Source organism: Capricornis sumatraensis, chromosome 23 (genome assembly GCF_032405125.1).
Source record: "Capricornis sumatraensis isolate serow.1 chromosome 23, serow.2, whole genome shotgun sequence".
In the NCBI taxonomy this organism is placed as follows: Eukaryota; Metazoa; Chordata; class Mammalia; order Artiodactyla; family Bovidae; genus Capricornis; species Capricornis sumatraensis.
Window position 1 is genome coordinate 16,782,580 of NC_091091.1, and position 15,999 is coordinate 16,798,578.

General features: G+C 38.1%; 1 protein-coding gene across 2 annotated transcripts in view; it reads left to right on the forward strand.

Moving 5' to 3' along the window:
• The window catches only part of LOC138070300 (cytochrome P450 2C19-like), a 36,793-nt gene that overhangs the window by 20,117 nt on the left and 677 nt on the right, over positions 1-15,999 (forward strand). For both annotated transcript variants that reach the window (XM_068961462.1, XM_068961464.1), the window contains 3 exons: positions 2,700-2,841; positions 6,951-7,138; positions 15,257-15,398. In XM_068961462.1, coding sequence (XP_068817563.1) covers positions 2,700-2,841; positions 6,951-7,138; positions 15,257-15,398 — 472 coding nt within the window. The remainder of the gene's footprint in view (positions 1-2,699; positions 2,842-6,950; positions 7,139-15,256; positions 15,399-15,999) is intronic.

Below are 15,999 nucleotides of genomic sequence, written 5' to 3' on the forward strand. Positions count from 1 at the left end.
TCCAACTCTTTTGTGACCCTGTGGGCTGTAGCCCGTTATGCTTCTTTGTTCATGGGATGTCCCAAGTGAGAATACTGGAGTGGGTTGCCATTTTCTTCTACATGGAATCTTCCCAACCCAGGGATCGAAACTACAGGCAGATTCTTTACTGCTGAGCCACTGGAGAAACCCACATATAGATGTATAATGTTATAGCTTCTTGAAGAATTCACCTTTGTTGATCCAGTAAAAAAAAACGCTCCGTTCTCATTTGTTCCATTCAGTTTCTTTTTGATTAAAATCTAACTTTTTTTCTAACATTCCTGGTGTATTTGGTTACTCACTGCTTGCAAAATCTTTTTCTCTCTTTTTCATTCAACATATTTGTATCTTTCAGTCTTAAGTGGGTTTCTTGTAGACAATATGCAGTTTTTAATTGAAAAGAATTGACATAAAATATATTGATTATAGATGTATGACATAGTGATTCAATATATGTATATATTGCAAGATGATTAGCGTAATAAATGTGGTTACCATCCATTCACACATGGTTATAGGTTTTCTTTCTTGTAATGAGAACTTTTAGGATTTACTTTCTTAAAAACTTTCAGAGATACAATACAGTATTAACTTTAGTCATCATGCTGTATAGTAGTTACCCATGACTGATTTATTTTATAACTGGAATTTTGTACCTTTTGAGTTCCTTTATTCATCTTGACCACTCCCCATCTCTGGCAGCCAATGTGTTCTCTATATTTATGAGATCAGATTTTTAAAATATTTCACATGTAAGTTTGATAATATGGTAGTTATCTTTCTGTATCTGTTTCATTTACTGTGATAACTTCAAGAGCCATCCTTCATGATATCACAAGTGTGAGGATTTTCTTCTTTTGCATGCCTGAATTATATTCTATACATGGATATATTATGGGTATATAATAGCTTTTATATATATATATATACAGTTTAAAATTTTGTTCTTTAAATATCTGTCTTAAATTGTGAGTTTTAGTCAAAGTGAATAATCACTTTAATTAATTTTGAAGAATTAGTTTAATATTAATGGCTTTATTTCTGTTCTGCTGTTTTTTGCTCTAATGCATTTTATGATTGCTATTTCTCAATTTTTCCATTATAGTCATATTTTTTGTTTGATCAATTTTGCAGGCACTTTTTAAATGGCCTCTTCAAATTTTTTGTGTTATTTTTAAATTGATTTCTTAGTACTTATAATGGGGATTACTGTTAACATCCTAAATATATAGCAGTCCAGTACAAATTGCTTCCACAGTAGCTTCAAATTGCATATGTTAACTCTGGTCCTAACCAATATCATCTCCCTTTATTTTGTTGATGTTGTAAATTTCATCTTTGTATCTTTTCTACCTAGAACAGATATTTCTAATGATTTTTATTCAATTTTCTGTTAAATAATATAGAAAAGAAGAGTTTTTATACTAGGATACAATAACATTAGCTTTAGTATTTACCTACATTATTGTTTTTAACAAAAATATTTATTCGTCATTCTGGGTTTGAATTATCATGTATTACATTTTTGTTTTAAACTGAAAGGTGATTCCCTTTAGCATTTCTGGTAGGGCCGGTCTTTTAAAAAGGAACCCCTTAGGTTTTATTTTGGAGATGTCGTCTATCACCTATTTTGTGGAGAGATAGTTGTGCCAGATATAGAATTTTTCGTTGACATTTTTACACTGAGGACTTAATATCTTTCCATTGATTTATGGTTCCCAAAGTTTCTGGAGAAAAATGATATATTATGCTATTGTGGGTCCTTTGTACATGATGAGTCACTTGTCCCCTGATGCTTCAAACATTCTCTAGTTTTGGGTTTTGACAGTTTGATTAAAGTACACCTTGCTCTGGGTCTTTTTGGCTTCAATATTCTTGGAGATTTTTAGCTTCTTTTATTTTTATTTATTTTTTCTCGTCAAAAGACCAAATTTATTTATTTTAATTGGAGGTTAATTACTTTACAATACTGTATTGGTTCTGCCATACATCAACATGAATCTGCCACAGGTATACACGTGTTCCCCATCCTGAACCCCCCTGCCTCCTTTAGCTTCTTTTATTCATACATTCGTGTATTTCACCAAATTTAGGAAGTTTTCAGCCATTCTTTTTTCAAATATTTATTTTTCATTTCTTCTCTCTTTCCTGGGGCTCCCATTAAGTGGATATTGGTAAATTGTTTGAGTTCCAGTTGTGTCTCAGGCTCTGTTCATCTTTCTTTCTTCCTTTGTCTTCCTGATATTCACAGGAAATTTCTGTTCTCCTGGCTTCATGTTTGATGGTTTTTTGTTTGTTTGTTTGTTTGCTTTTGTGGGGGGGCGGGGGGGGGCTTCCTCCAGTCTGCTGTTGAAAAATTCTGGTAATTTTTTTTTTTAATTTCAGGTATTGTACTTTTCAGCTCCAAAATTTCTCTTTGGTTCCTTTTTATAATACTTTTCTCATTATTCCCCACTTGTTTATATATTTTCCTGATTTGCTTTAGTTCTTGTATGTGGTTTTCTTCAGCTCTTTGAGCCAGTTTAAGACATGAATTTTAAAGTTTTTATTGAGTAAATTCAATATGTCTGGGGTTCATCAGGAATGATTTGTGTCGATTTGTTTTTTACCTGTTAATGGGCCATGTTTACCTGCTTTTGGTATGCTTTCTAATTTTTAAAAAATCAAATCATTCCTAGGAAAAACACAATCATCAGTCAGAATATACATTTGAAAACCTGACAATCACTGTAGGTGATTTGTTTGGAGCTGGGACAGAGACAACGAGCACCACGCTGAGATATGGACTCCTCCTCCTGCTGAAGCACCCAGAGGTCACAGGTATGATAACATGGTGGGCAGGGTGATTTCCGGAAAGATATTGGAAAGAGACTAGGAGTTCTGTCTACCTTGTTTCTCTTGTGGTAATTTAGTCTCTAAGTTATGTCCAACTCTTGAGACCCCATGGACTGCTGGTCTCCTCTGTCCATGGGATTTCCCAGACTAGAATACTGGAGTGGTTTGCCATTTCCTTCTCCAGCAGATCTTCCTGACCCAGGGATTGAGCCCAGTCTCCTGCATTGCAGGCAATCTCTTGGATTGCAGGCAGATTCTTTAAGGACCAAGCTACCAGGGAAGCCCTTAAATCTCTGTTTGAGCACCTTAATGTTTTTCAGATTTAGTGACGGGAAAGTAATGGGACATCTTTACATAATATAGCAGGATGACAGCAGTGAAGACACTGTGAAAGGTAGGAAAATCAACACAGCAGCATCTGGATTTCATGGGAGATCATGTGTAGCAGGCATAGCCAGCATGAGTTGGCCTGCAGTTGCATAATAGCTTTCTTATGGAAAGATCACTCTGGAGTTTTCTCATTCTGAAAATGCAGTGTTCTAAAGCCAGGACACAGAAAATTGAAATTCTGCTTATTGAAACATAAAGGGAAATCCTGGAAATTTTGTGAGATTGCCTGATGAAATTTTCAGTGTTATGAGTGCTTAAAAAATTTATATTGACAGGAAATTGGTTTAAGATGTGCATATAAAGGAATTTTATTAGTCAAGAAGTTTATTTCCAGGAAAATATTTCTTACAAAATAAGAATTTGGTAGTGGTGGGGGTTGGGGTCAATAATTTTATCCTTTGCAAATAACTTTTTGTTAGAAATTAACCTTTAAAGAGTTAACAGTTGTTAACAGCAGTTTAGAAATACATATGATCTTCTGTTGGGTTAGGGTTTCAGTAAAATGACCATAGCCTCTTAACAGGCCAGAGTTAGCTTTTTAAAAACTGGAGAGGCAGCTAACACATCTTCAACAAATTTTGAAGCACAAAGCATATTGAGAGGTGATAGTGAAGTCACACAGAGAATGAAGTTATGGCCTACATGTCAGAAGAGAAAGTGGTATAATGAGGAGGGTCATTTGTGTTCTTCAGTTCAGTTCAGTCACTCAGTCATTTCTGACTCTTTGTGACCCCATGAACTGCAGCACGCTAGGCCTCCCTGTCCATCACCAACTCCCGGAGTTCACTCAAACTCACGTCCATCGAGTCCGTGATGCCATCCAGCCATCTCATCCGCTGTCATCCCCTTCTCCTCCTGCCCTCAATCCCTCCCAGCAGCAGAGACTTTTCCAATGAGTCAACTCTTTACATGTGGGGCCAAAGTATTAGAGTTTCAGCTTCAGCATCATTCCTTTCAAAGAACACCCAGGACTGATCTCCTTTAGAATGGACTGGTTGGATCTTGCAGTCCAAGTGACTCTCAAGAGTCTTCTCCAACACCACAGTTCAAAGTATCAACTTTTTGGTGCTCAGCTTTCTTCACAGTCCAACTCTCACACCCATACATGACTACTGGAAAAACCATAGCCTTGACTAGATGGACCTTTATTGGCAAAGTAATGTCTGTGCTTTTCAATATACTATCTAGGTTGGTCATAACTTTCCTTCCAAGGAGTAAGCGTCTTTTAATTTCATGGTTGCAACCACCATCTGCAGTGATTTTGGAGCCCTAAAAAATAAAGTCTGACACTGTTTCCTCTGTTTCCCCATCTATTTGCCATGAAGTGATGGGACCAGATGCCATGATCTTCGTTTTCTGAATGTTGAGCTTTAAGCCAACTTTTTCACTCTCCTCTTTCACTTTCATCAAGAGCCTTTTTAGTTCCTCTTCACTTTCTGCCATAAGGGTGGTGGCATCTGCATATCTGAGGTTATTGATATTTCTCCTGGCAATCTTGATTCCAACTTCTGCTTCCTCCAGCCAGCCCAGCATTTCTCATGATGTACTCTGCATAGAAGTTAAATAAGCAGGGTGACAATATACAGCCTTGACATACTCCTTTTCCCATTTGGAACCAGTCTGTTGTTCCATGTCCAGTTCTAAGTGTTGCTTCCTGACCTGCATATAGGTTTCTCAAGAGGCAGGTCAGGTGGTCTGGTATTCCCATCTCTTTCAGAATTTTCCACAGTTTATTGTGATCCACAAACTCAAAGGCTTTGGCATAGTCAATAAAGCAGAAATAGATGTTTTCCTGGAAATAGATGTTCCAGAAAAGTAAAAGCAAAATTTTACTTTGCTTTTTCGATGATTCAGCGGATGTTGGCAATTTGATCTCTGGTTCCTCTATCTTTTCTAAAACCAGCTTAAACATCTGGGAGTTCACGTTTCACGTATTGCTAAAGCTTGGCTTGGAGAATTTTAAGCATTTCTTTACTAGTGTGTGAGATGAGTGCAATTGTGTGGTAGTTTAAGTAATCTTTGGCATTGCCTTTCTTTGGGATTGGAATGAAAACTGACCGTTTCCAGTCCTGTGACCACTGCTGAGTTTTCCAAATTTTCTGACATATTGAGTGGAGCACTTTCACAGCATCATCTTTCAAGATTTGATTAGCATTACCCTTTGACAGCTCCTCTTATCAGGTCATTCTTTCCCCAATAGGATGAGAGAAGCTTATTGCCTAGAGAAACTGAAACTAAGAGGCTTTACACTCAGGACACTGGGCAGAGACAGGGGCAAAGAGTGAGGTCACCACTTGGGGGAAAGGTTAGGGAAAAATCCTCTTTTTGAATTCAGGGACTCCTAGCTCCTTTCTCCATCCTGCTTTCTGAATTTGAGCAGCCAGAAAAAAACTCCTGAGAGTGAGCACTCTGGAGAAAAGGCCTCCAAATTTTACCATGTAGATAGAAAATTGTCTCGACATGTCTAGCAGAGTGAATGAAATAAAAATTTCCACCCTGTGACATGGGTCATGAAATTTCAGAAAACCAGAATAAAAGAGAAAATCACAAAACTTTCAGAGAGATGTAGCATGTCATAGATAAAGGATTAGAGTTCACTAAGGCATCAGAATTCAAGTCAACTATCAAACTTTCATATTCAAATGCCTGAAGTCATGTCAGAGGAAGTCATGGGCTTCGAGAATCTTGTGATCTCTTGAAGCAGACAAAGTGTCAGGGCTATTTCTAGATAGCAGGCCTGGTAAATGCCCACTTCTAAATGGATCAGGTGGATAAAACAGGTATGAAGGGAGATGCCAAGAAGTAAAGACAAAAGGTGATGCATTGTTTGTGGCTTCTGAATAGTAGGGAAATTATTATTAGGAGTTTGAAACATCTACCTCAGTATTTGGAAAGAATCCTCAATCAGGGTATGGAGTTTTATGGACTGAACCAAAGAAACATAGTAAGGTCCAAGAAAGTACCAAAAGGAAGCATAATCATAGTTTTCTTAAGACTGAGCATTGTTTATTTAGTCAGAATGATGTTAAAATGAATGTTTTGAGAGCAAAATATTGTGGTGTAAATATATTGAAAGTGGAGTAAGGGGATTTGTGTGTGTATTTTGTATGTGGTGGGGATAGAGATGTAAATTCTAAACTCTCATACCAGGAAATCAGATATTGTTTAAAAATCTGTACGTAAAAAATAGAAGCAGAGTCACTGATTAGAAATAGGACAAAAATTTCAGAAGAAACCACTAGAATGTTGAAAGTGACAGCATTTGGCAATTGGAGGAAGAGAGCAGCACTGCATATTGCACTCGTATAATACCCAAATGCACTCAAACACATATGACTTACCTTTTCAGTCCACATAATATCTTGATATAAAATTAACAGATTCCTATTTTTCTCCCTCCAATGACTTTAGTTTCTTGACCTTGTGCTGTGTTTTTATTTTCAAACATTTTATCATTTCTGCTTGTATTATTGTGTATGCTAACATAGAAGTCTATTTAGCTGTAGCTTAAGTCTAGCTTGTCAGAGACTTACATGTATTTGTATTATGGCAATTCTCTCTCCATGTCAAGGTGCATTTCTGAGCATATAACTTAACTGTATAATGCTGTTGGGATGCCTTCATGAAGCATCATATATCCCTGAATTGCTGTGCAAATGTGGTGTGCATTTTTTTCTTCTTCAGTCTTGCTTATCTCTTATCAGCTAAGATCCAGGAAGAGATTGACCGTGTGATTGGCAGACACCGGAGCCCCTGCATGCAGGACAGGACCCGCATGCCCTACATGGATGCTGTGGTGCATGAGATTCAGAGATACATTGACCTGGCTCCCACGAGTGTACCTCATGCTGTGAACTGTGACGTAAAATTCAGAAACTACCTCATCCCCAAGGTAACATTGGTTTCTCTTATATTGACCTCGGTGGTACTGAAGTTCCCATTTTAGAAAGTTTGTGTGCCATCCTCTATGAAAGCAAGACAAAAGAAGTATAAGTAATCATTTGTGTGCAGGCTTGATGAATTGTGTGTTTTTTCCAGTTTAGTCTGTAAGCTTTATAACAGATTTGACAGCTAGCAGTGCAAGACTTCCACATTTTCTGTTTCTTTTATTTGGTTTGATGAAAGTTAACTGTTTACATTTCCAGATGAATCCTTTTTTTCCCCTTAGGTGCTTATTGTTGTTTTAAATGTTTTAAAATGCCTTTTCCATTCTACTATCTGGATTGAAAATATACCTGATTTTATCATTTTAGTAACTTTATATGAAGCAATCTTGCCAAATTTAAAATCAGTGTTTAAAATTTCCCTGTAGATTAATTGCAGTTTCTCTATACATTGTTATGCTGTCTGGGCTAATAACTTTCTTTCAGCCTTGTTTTCATTTCTGATCTCAGTAGAATGGCAGTTAACATTTCACTATTGATAATGATATTTTCATGCAAAGATGGGCTCGATAAAGGACAGAAATGGTATGGACCTAACAGAAGCAGAAGATATTAAGAAGAGGTAGCAAGAATACACAGAAGAACTGTACAAGAAAGATCTTCATGACCCAGATAATCATGATGGTGTGATCACTCATCTAGAGCCAGACATCCTGGAATGTGAAGTCAAGTGGGCCTTAGAAAACATCACTATGAACAAAGCTGGTGGAGGTGATGGAATTCCAGTTGAGCTATTTCAAATACTGGAAGATGATGCTGTGAAGCTGCTGCACTCAATATGCCAGCAAATTTGGAAAACTCAGCAGTGGCCACAGGAGTGGAGAAGGTCAGTTTTCATTCCAATCCCAAAGAAAGGCAATGCCAAAGAATGCTCAAACTACCACACAATTGCACTCATCTCACATGCTAGTAAAGTACTGCTCAAAATTCTCCAAGTCAGGCTTGAGCAGTACGTGAACCGTGAACTCCCAGATGTTCAAGCTGGTTTTAGAAAAGGCAGAGGAAAGTGAAGTCGCTCAGTCATGTCCAACTCTTTGAGACCCCATGGACTGTAGCCTACCAGGCTCCTCTGCCTGTGGGATTCTCCAGGCAAGAATACTGGAGTGGGTTGCCGTTTCCTTCACCAGACATCAAATTGCCAACATCCGCTGGATCATAGAAAAAGCAAGACAATTCCAGAAAAAATCTATTTCTGCCTTTTTGACTATGCCAAAGCCTTTGACTGTGTGTATCACAATAAACTGTGGAAAATTCTGAAAGAGATGGAAATACCAGACCACCTGACCTGCCTCCTGAAAAACCTATATGCAGGTCAGGAAGGTACAGTTAGAACTGGACATGGAACAACAGACTGGTTCCAGATAGGAAAAGGAGTACGTCAAGGCTATATATATTGTCACCCTGCTTATTTAACTTATATGCAGAGTACATCATGAGAAATGCTGGGCTGGAAGAAGCACAAGCTGGAATCAAGATTGCCAGGAGAAATATTAATAACCTCAGATATGCAGATGCCACCACCCTTATGGCAGAAAGTGAAGAGGAACTAAAAAGCCTCTTGATGAAAGTGAAAGAGGAGAGTGAAAAAGTTGGCTTAAAGCTCAACATTCATAAAACGAAGATCATGGCATCCGGTCCCATCACTTCATGGGAAATAGATGCGGAAACAGTGGAAACAGTGCCAGACTTTATTTTTTTGGGCTCCAAAATCACTGCAGATGGTGATTGCAGCTCTAAAATTAAAAGATGCTTACTCCTTGGAAGGAAAGTTATGACCAACCTAGATAGCATATTGAAAAGCACAGACATTACTTTGCCAACAAAGGTCCATCTAGTCAAGGCTATGGTTTTTCCAGTGGTCATGTATGGATGTGACAGTTGGACTGTGAAGAAAGCTGAGCACCGAAGAATCAATGCTTTTGAACTGTGGTGTTTGAGAAGACTCTTGAGGGTCCCTTGGACTGCAAGCAGATCCAACCAGTCCATCCTAAAGGAGATCAGTCCTGGGTGTTCTTTGGAGGGACTGATGCTAAAGCTGAAATCCAATACTTTGGCCACTTGATGCGAAGAGTTGACTCATTGGAAAAGACTCTGATGCTGGGAGGGATTGGGGGCAGGAGGAGAAGGGGACGACAGAGGATGAGATGGCTGTATGGTATCACTGACTCGAGTATGGGTGAACTCGGGGTTGGTGATGGACAGGGAGGCCTGGTGTGCTGCAATTCATGGGGTCGCAAAGAGTGGCACACGACTGAGGGACTGAAGTGAATGGTATTTTATGTACATTTTGCTACATACTTTTTAAAGAATCAGAGTAGAAAATATGTTCTCATTTAATGCTATTTTTAGTTGTGAACATGTATATACATTTTTTTCAAATTGATATCTGTACTTATTGGTATGGTTGTATACATTGGCCTCACTTTTCCCACTGAATATACCTATTATAAATATATATAAATATATATATATATATATATATATATATATATATGCAGTTGGATTTCTTTTGCTACATTCTGTTCAGGACTTTACTGATTATGGTATAAGAGATTTTTGGTTTACAACTTTTCTTCCTCAACATTTTTTCATTGGATTTCTGTTTTAAAGGTCATGCTGGCATGATAAAATTAGGTGAGAAATATTTCTTCGTGTGGGTGTATATTTATTGTTTTCCTCACTTCTACCTTTGGCCACTTAGTTGTGTCTCTGAAGTGCCTAGTTACTTTTGGTTAAATACCAATTTTTATAAATGAAAAAATGCAGAGTTCAGATGTTATTTCTTTTCTTCCAGAAAGGGTCCATCCCTTTCCTTGGCAGATGGAATGATGTAACCTCTCCCATTTTGAGTATTTTGAGTAAAATTTGAACATTGACAGAGATTAATATTAACTTTAGGTGTCAGCTTTCCTCTTTGAGGTTCTCCAAACTTTGGAATATTGAGACAGATTTTTGTCTTAGCAGAGTTCTCATGCTCTGTAACACAGAATATCTGTATCTATTCAGACTTTCTAGATGGTGTGCTAAAAACTTCTCTTATCTACTTGAAGCCAAGACATAGAATTATTAAAATTACAAAATAATATAACTAAAATTTATATTTTGTTGGGGAAAGAAAGCAATGAGATTCTTAAGATACAAGTACTAGTGCCAATCCTTGGAGAAGACAGAATTGATGATTTTACTAGATTGTAGACTTGTCTCAGTGATTGCAGGTTTGATACAAGGGTTAGAACTTCAAGTCTACTATTTTTTTTAACCAAAGGACATACTGAGAGAAGACATTTTTGTGTGTGTGACATTGGGGTCTAAGGTAATAATTGATCAAGCTTGTTTCTCTTCTTATTTCTAAGTATGTGGGAAACACTGTACTAGAATGGAGAGGCCCATCTCTCACATCCACTGTATTAGGAAATGACCATTATTTTTTCATACGTTTATTACCAAATAATGGGGATGACCATCCCCTTCTGCATATTCCTCCCAGTGTAGAAACATAAATAGTGAGTTTCATTCTTGTTTAGTCACTAAGTCACGTCCAACTCTTTGTGACCCCAAGGACTGTAGCACAGCAAGCTCTGCCGTCCCTCATTGCCTTCGAGTTTCCTTAATTTCATGTCCATTAAGTCGGTGATGCTGTCTAACCATCTCACCCTCTGCTACCCTCTTCTGCTTTTGCCTTCAATCTTTCCCAGCATCAGGGTCTTTTCCAATAAGATTATTAGGAGGCTGATTCTGTTATACCTTTTTACCAATAATGTAAGTGATTAGTTTTATCCAAGGCTGGAGCCACTGGGCTAACGGGGAGAATGCTCTAAGACAGGAGTGTTACAGTATTTATGTAATACTTCAAAGTGTAAGTATTTCAGAATTTGAAGCTTTGAAGTGTCTGATGCCTTTTGTAGCCTTTTGTACACTTCTGCTGTTGTAGCATGGAAGCAGTCAAGGACATATAAAACAAACAAGAATGGCTATATCCCTGTCTTTTGGAAGCAGAAATTTAGATTGCATATAATTCCTATGTGTCACAAAGTGTCTTCCTTGATTATTATCCATTTAAAATACTTAGGTCATTGTTTGTACTAAGGCCATATTTGCACATAGTTTGATATTTGTTAGTATGTTCAGTTTAGTTCAGTTCAGTCGCTCAGTCCTGTCCGACTCTTTGTGATCCCATGAATCGCAGCACGCCAGGCCTCCCTGTCCATCACCAGCTCCCGGAGTTCACTCAGACTCACGTCCATCGAGTCCGTGATGCCATCCAGCCATCTCATCCTCGGTTGTCCCCTTCTCCTCCTGCCCCCAATCCCTCCCAGCATCAGTGTCTTTTCCAATGAGTCAATTCTTCTCATGAGGTGGCCAAAGTAATGGAGCTTCAGCTTTAGCATCATTCCTTCCAAAGAAATCCCAGGGTTGATCTCCTTCAGAATGGACTGGTTGGATCTCCTTGGAGTCCAAGGGACTCTCAAGAGTCTTCTCCAACACCACAGTTCAAAAGCATCAATTCTTCGGTGCTCAGCCTTCTTCACAGTCCAACTCTCACATCCATACATGACTACTGGAAAAACCATAGCCTTGACTAGACGGACCTTAGTCGGCAAAGTAATGTCTCTGCTTTTGAATATACTATCTAGGTTGGTCATAACTTTTCTTCCAAGGAGTAAGTGTCTTTTAATTTCATGGCTGCAATCACCATCTGCAGTTATTTTGGAGCCACCCAAAAGAAAGCCTGACACTGTTTCCACTGTTTCCCCATCTATTTGCCATGAAGTGATGGGACTGGATGCCATGATCTTCGTTTTCTGAATGTTGAGCTTTAAGCCAACTTTTTTGCTCTCCTCGTTCACTTTCATCAAGAGGCTTTTTAGCTCCTCTTCACTTTCTGCCATAAGGGTGGAGGCATCTGCATATCTGAGGTTATTGATATTTCTACCGGCAATCTTGATTCCAGCTTGTGCTTCTTCCAGTGCAGCGTTTCTCATGATGTACTCTGCATAGAAGTTAAATAAGCAGGGTGACAATATACAGCCTTGATGTACTCCTTTTCCTATTTGGAATCAGTCTGCTGTTCCATGTCCACTTCTAACTGTTGCTTCCTGACCTGCATACAGGTTTCTCGAGAGGCAGGTCAGGTGGTCTGGTATTCCCATCTCTTTCAGAATCTTCCACAGTTTATTGTGATCCACACAGTCAAAGGCTTTGGCATAGTCAATAAAGCAGAAATAGATGTTTTTTCTGGAACTCTCTTGCTTTTTCTATGATCCAGTGGATGTTGGCAATTTGATCTCTGGTTCCTCTGCCTTTTCTAAAACCAGCTTGAACATCAGGGAGTTCACGGTTCACATATTGCTGAAGCCTGGCTTGGAGAATTTTGAGCATTACTTTACTAGCATGTGAGATGAGTGAAATTGTGCGGTAGTTTGAGCATTCTTTGGCATTGCCTTTCTTTGGAATTGGAATGAAAACTGACCTTTTCCAGTCCTGTGGCCACTGCTGAGTTTTCCAAATTTGCTGGCATATTGAGTGCAATTACATATTGTTAGTGTGTAAGACTATCTAAAAGAACATTTTGCAATGCTGTACGATTGATGTATTGGATTGTTTTGTTTGTTTTTTTATCTAAAGAACGTTTTCCAGCACAGGGTCTGAAAGATTTACCCTTATAAATTTCATAATTTTAGTGCTTACATTTAGATGATGATTCATGCCGGTAATTTTTACTTATGACGAAGAATAATGATTATGCTTCTTTTTTTTCTATGAAATATGCATTTGTTTGAGCAGCATTTGCTGAAAGTGTTGCCTTTTGTACCTTTTTTGTTATCTTTAATGTTTTATTTCATATATAAACACAAACAAGGGAATAATGAAGAGTTGTATACCTTTTATATGATAACCTTAGGGGATGGAAGATTTTCCCAATTTTACATTAATTATTTTTTAAACATAGAACATTAAAAACATGTTCATATGTATGTTATACATGAATGTGTATATTTACCTGCTTTTGCAGTGTTGCGGAAAAGGCAGTGGCACCCCACTCCAGTACTCTTGCCTGGAGAATCCCATGGATGGAGGAGCCTGGTGGGCTGTGGTCCATGGGGTCACTAAGAGTCAGACATGACTGCGCAACTTCACTTTCACTTTTCCCTTTCATGCATTGGAGAAGAAAATGGCAACCCACTCCAGTGTTCTTGCCTGGAGAATCCCAGGGATGGGGGAGCCTGGTGGGCTGCCGTCTCTGGGATCGCACAGAGTCGGACACGACTGAAGCGACTTAGCAGCAGCAGCAGTTGCAGTGTTGAGAGATAATCAATAAACAGTCTGTAATAGGAATAGAAAAGACTTTTATCTGAGCCAAAGGGAGGACTATAGCCCAAAAGACAACCTCTCAGATAACTCTGAGGAACTGCTCTGGAGAGGTATGGTTTATCCACACAGTTGTATACCTTGCCAGAGCAAAGAACATCAGGAAGCCAGAGATACATTCTTACAAGGTTTCAGAAAAACATTATCAACACATGCACAGCGAGTTGGTATGGCCTTGGCACCTGAGAGAGGAGTCTTCTTGCCCCAAGAGTTTCAACATTGGTGTCCCAGAAAGGAGGCATTTAATCTTTTTTTAACATGGACATTCTTTATTTCTGTTCAATATACATTTTCTTAATAATTAGTGTGTGTGTTTGATAGGCCACAAACAGGATGTTCTAGTTAGCACAAAATTTAAGTTAAATTCAAGTTTATAAGCTAGAACGACTTCTCCATACCTCAATATGTAAAAATTTCTTCCACAAATATTCATTTATCAATCTATCCATCTACTTTTCTACACTTCTTTATTTCAGTATGTGTAGCTCAAAATAGCGATTTTTGTATACAGAGCAATAATTGCAATTATACTCAAGAGTTATCATTGATAGAATAATATTATCTAGTGTACAGCCTATATTGAAAATTTCCTAATTTTTCTGGAATAAACTTTATGGCTTCTTTTCTTTGAAAATCAGTGTCCAGCCTGGAAACAAGATTATAATTTGGATATCTTTTCCTTGTTCTCTCCTGTTACTAGTTTTGTTTGCCCTCTTTGTTTTCTTTTAGTACAGTTTAACTCTGTGAAGAGTACAATTTAGTAGTCATGTGAAATATTCCTCAGGCTGGTTTTGTGTGATTGTTTTCTGGACATAGATTCCAGTTATGATTTCAACTATATGGGTGCTTTGTGTTTCCCACTGAAATTCACTGGGGAGGTGAAGGCACATATGTGAGTTATCCCATTATTGGTTATGCAGTGTTGTTCACATGAAAAAGTGCTATCTGCCGGATTACTCCATGACACAGGTCCTTTTTTTCACATTTAATTAATAAAAGATTACCTGGTACTTTTTAGGTTTGTATCTTTCTTCTCAATCATTTACCCAACAGTTTTAGTGTTAATAGATAAAACTTGCTTAAACTAATGATCGTAAGCTGAATTGCTGTGAAATGATTTTGTGAATTTTACAGTCCTTTCTGTGTTTCAAATCTAGGATTAATCTGTGATGAAGTCTGCCCTATATTTTAAAATAAAGACAAACAATCTGCATGTCAATGGTAACCAATAATATTTGTTACTGTACTTACATTGTTATTATAGAAAGGGTTATTTTGTATTAGATCAAATGCCTGTTTGCAAAAACCATACAGATAATTTGAGATATTTCAAGCACAATAGAGACTTCCATATTAAACCATAATCCACATATGAGATGAGTAAAAATTGAAGTGATAAAGCAGCTGGTGGGGGCAGATACCATGTCCTAAAGTGGTGATTAGCAGAATGGATTCATAAGTTCTAGGACCCATGTACTGAGTGTTTCAGATGCTGCCAGTGTTCATTTTGGCAGCATCACCACCACTAGTCTTAAACTTATCCTTATTACTTGTTCTGTCTGACTCAAAATGCCACTGACCTTCTTTTGAACCAAAATTAATCATCTATTGATCCTAAGATTGGACTAAGTGATTTTCAGCAGGTCTAGTTCTGTGACTTCTTCATAGTTCAGTTTATCTTCATCTGTTCTTTCCAGGGCACAGATATATTAACATCACTGACTTCTGTGCTATATGATGACAAAGAATTCCCCAACCCAGAGGTATTTGACCCTGGCCACTTCCTGGATGAGAATGGCAACTTTAGGAAGAGTGACTATTTCATGGCTTTCTCAGCAGGTAACACACATTTATTTTTTTCATTGCTTCAAGTGGACAAGTTTCCCTTGTGGCTCAGTGGGTAAATAATCCACCTACAATGAGGGAGACCAGGGTTCAATCCCTGGTTTGGGAAGATCCCCTGGAGAAGGGGAAGACTACCTACTCCAGTATTCTGGCCTAGAGAATTCCATGGACAGCACATGGGTTGCGAAGAGTCAGACACTACTGAGTGACTTTCACTTTCAGTGGACAAGGTGCCTTTAGGCATCCTTTGGAACTTCCATAGTGCCTCCTCTGGGCTTGGTCAAAATGCTCTTTTTCCATAATGAGACACTTTCCCTCCCTATGAGACATCCTCATTTTTGGAGTAGATTATTGGAGCTTTGGAGAGGTGACCCAGTTCTTTCTAATTCAGAAATAAAATTTAAGCTACATTCTGAAAATACAAGAGAAGCGCATCTTAGACAAAAGTAACTCTGTGTTATAAAGCTTTAAAACTTCAAGGTCGATGTAGATTTGATATACTTCCAGCAGAGAATAGAGGTTGTGTAGAATGGAAAGAAAGACATTGGACCATCACCAGAAACAAAATACAACCAATATATGAGTATTTCTGGAA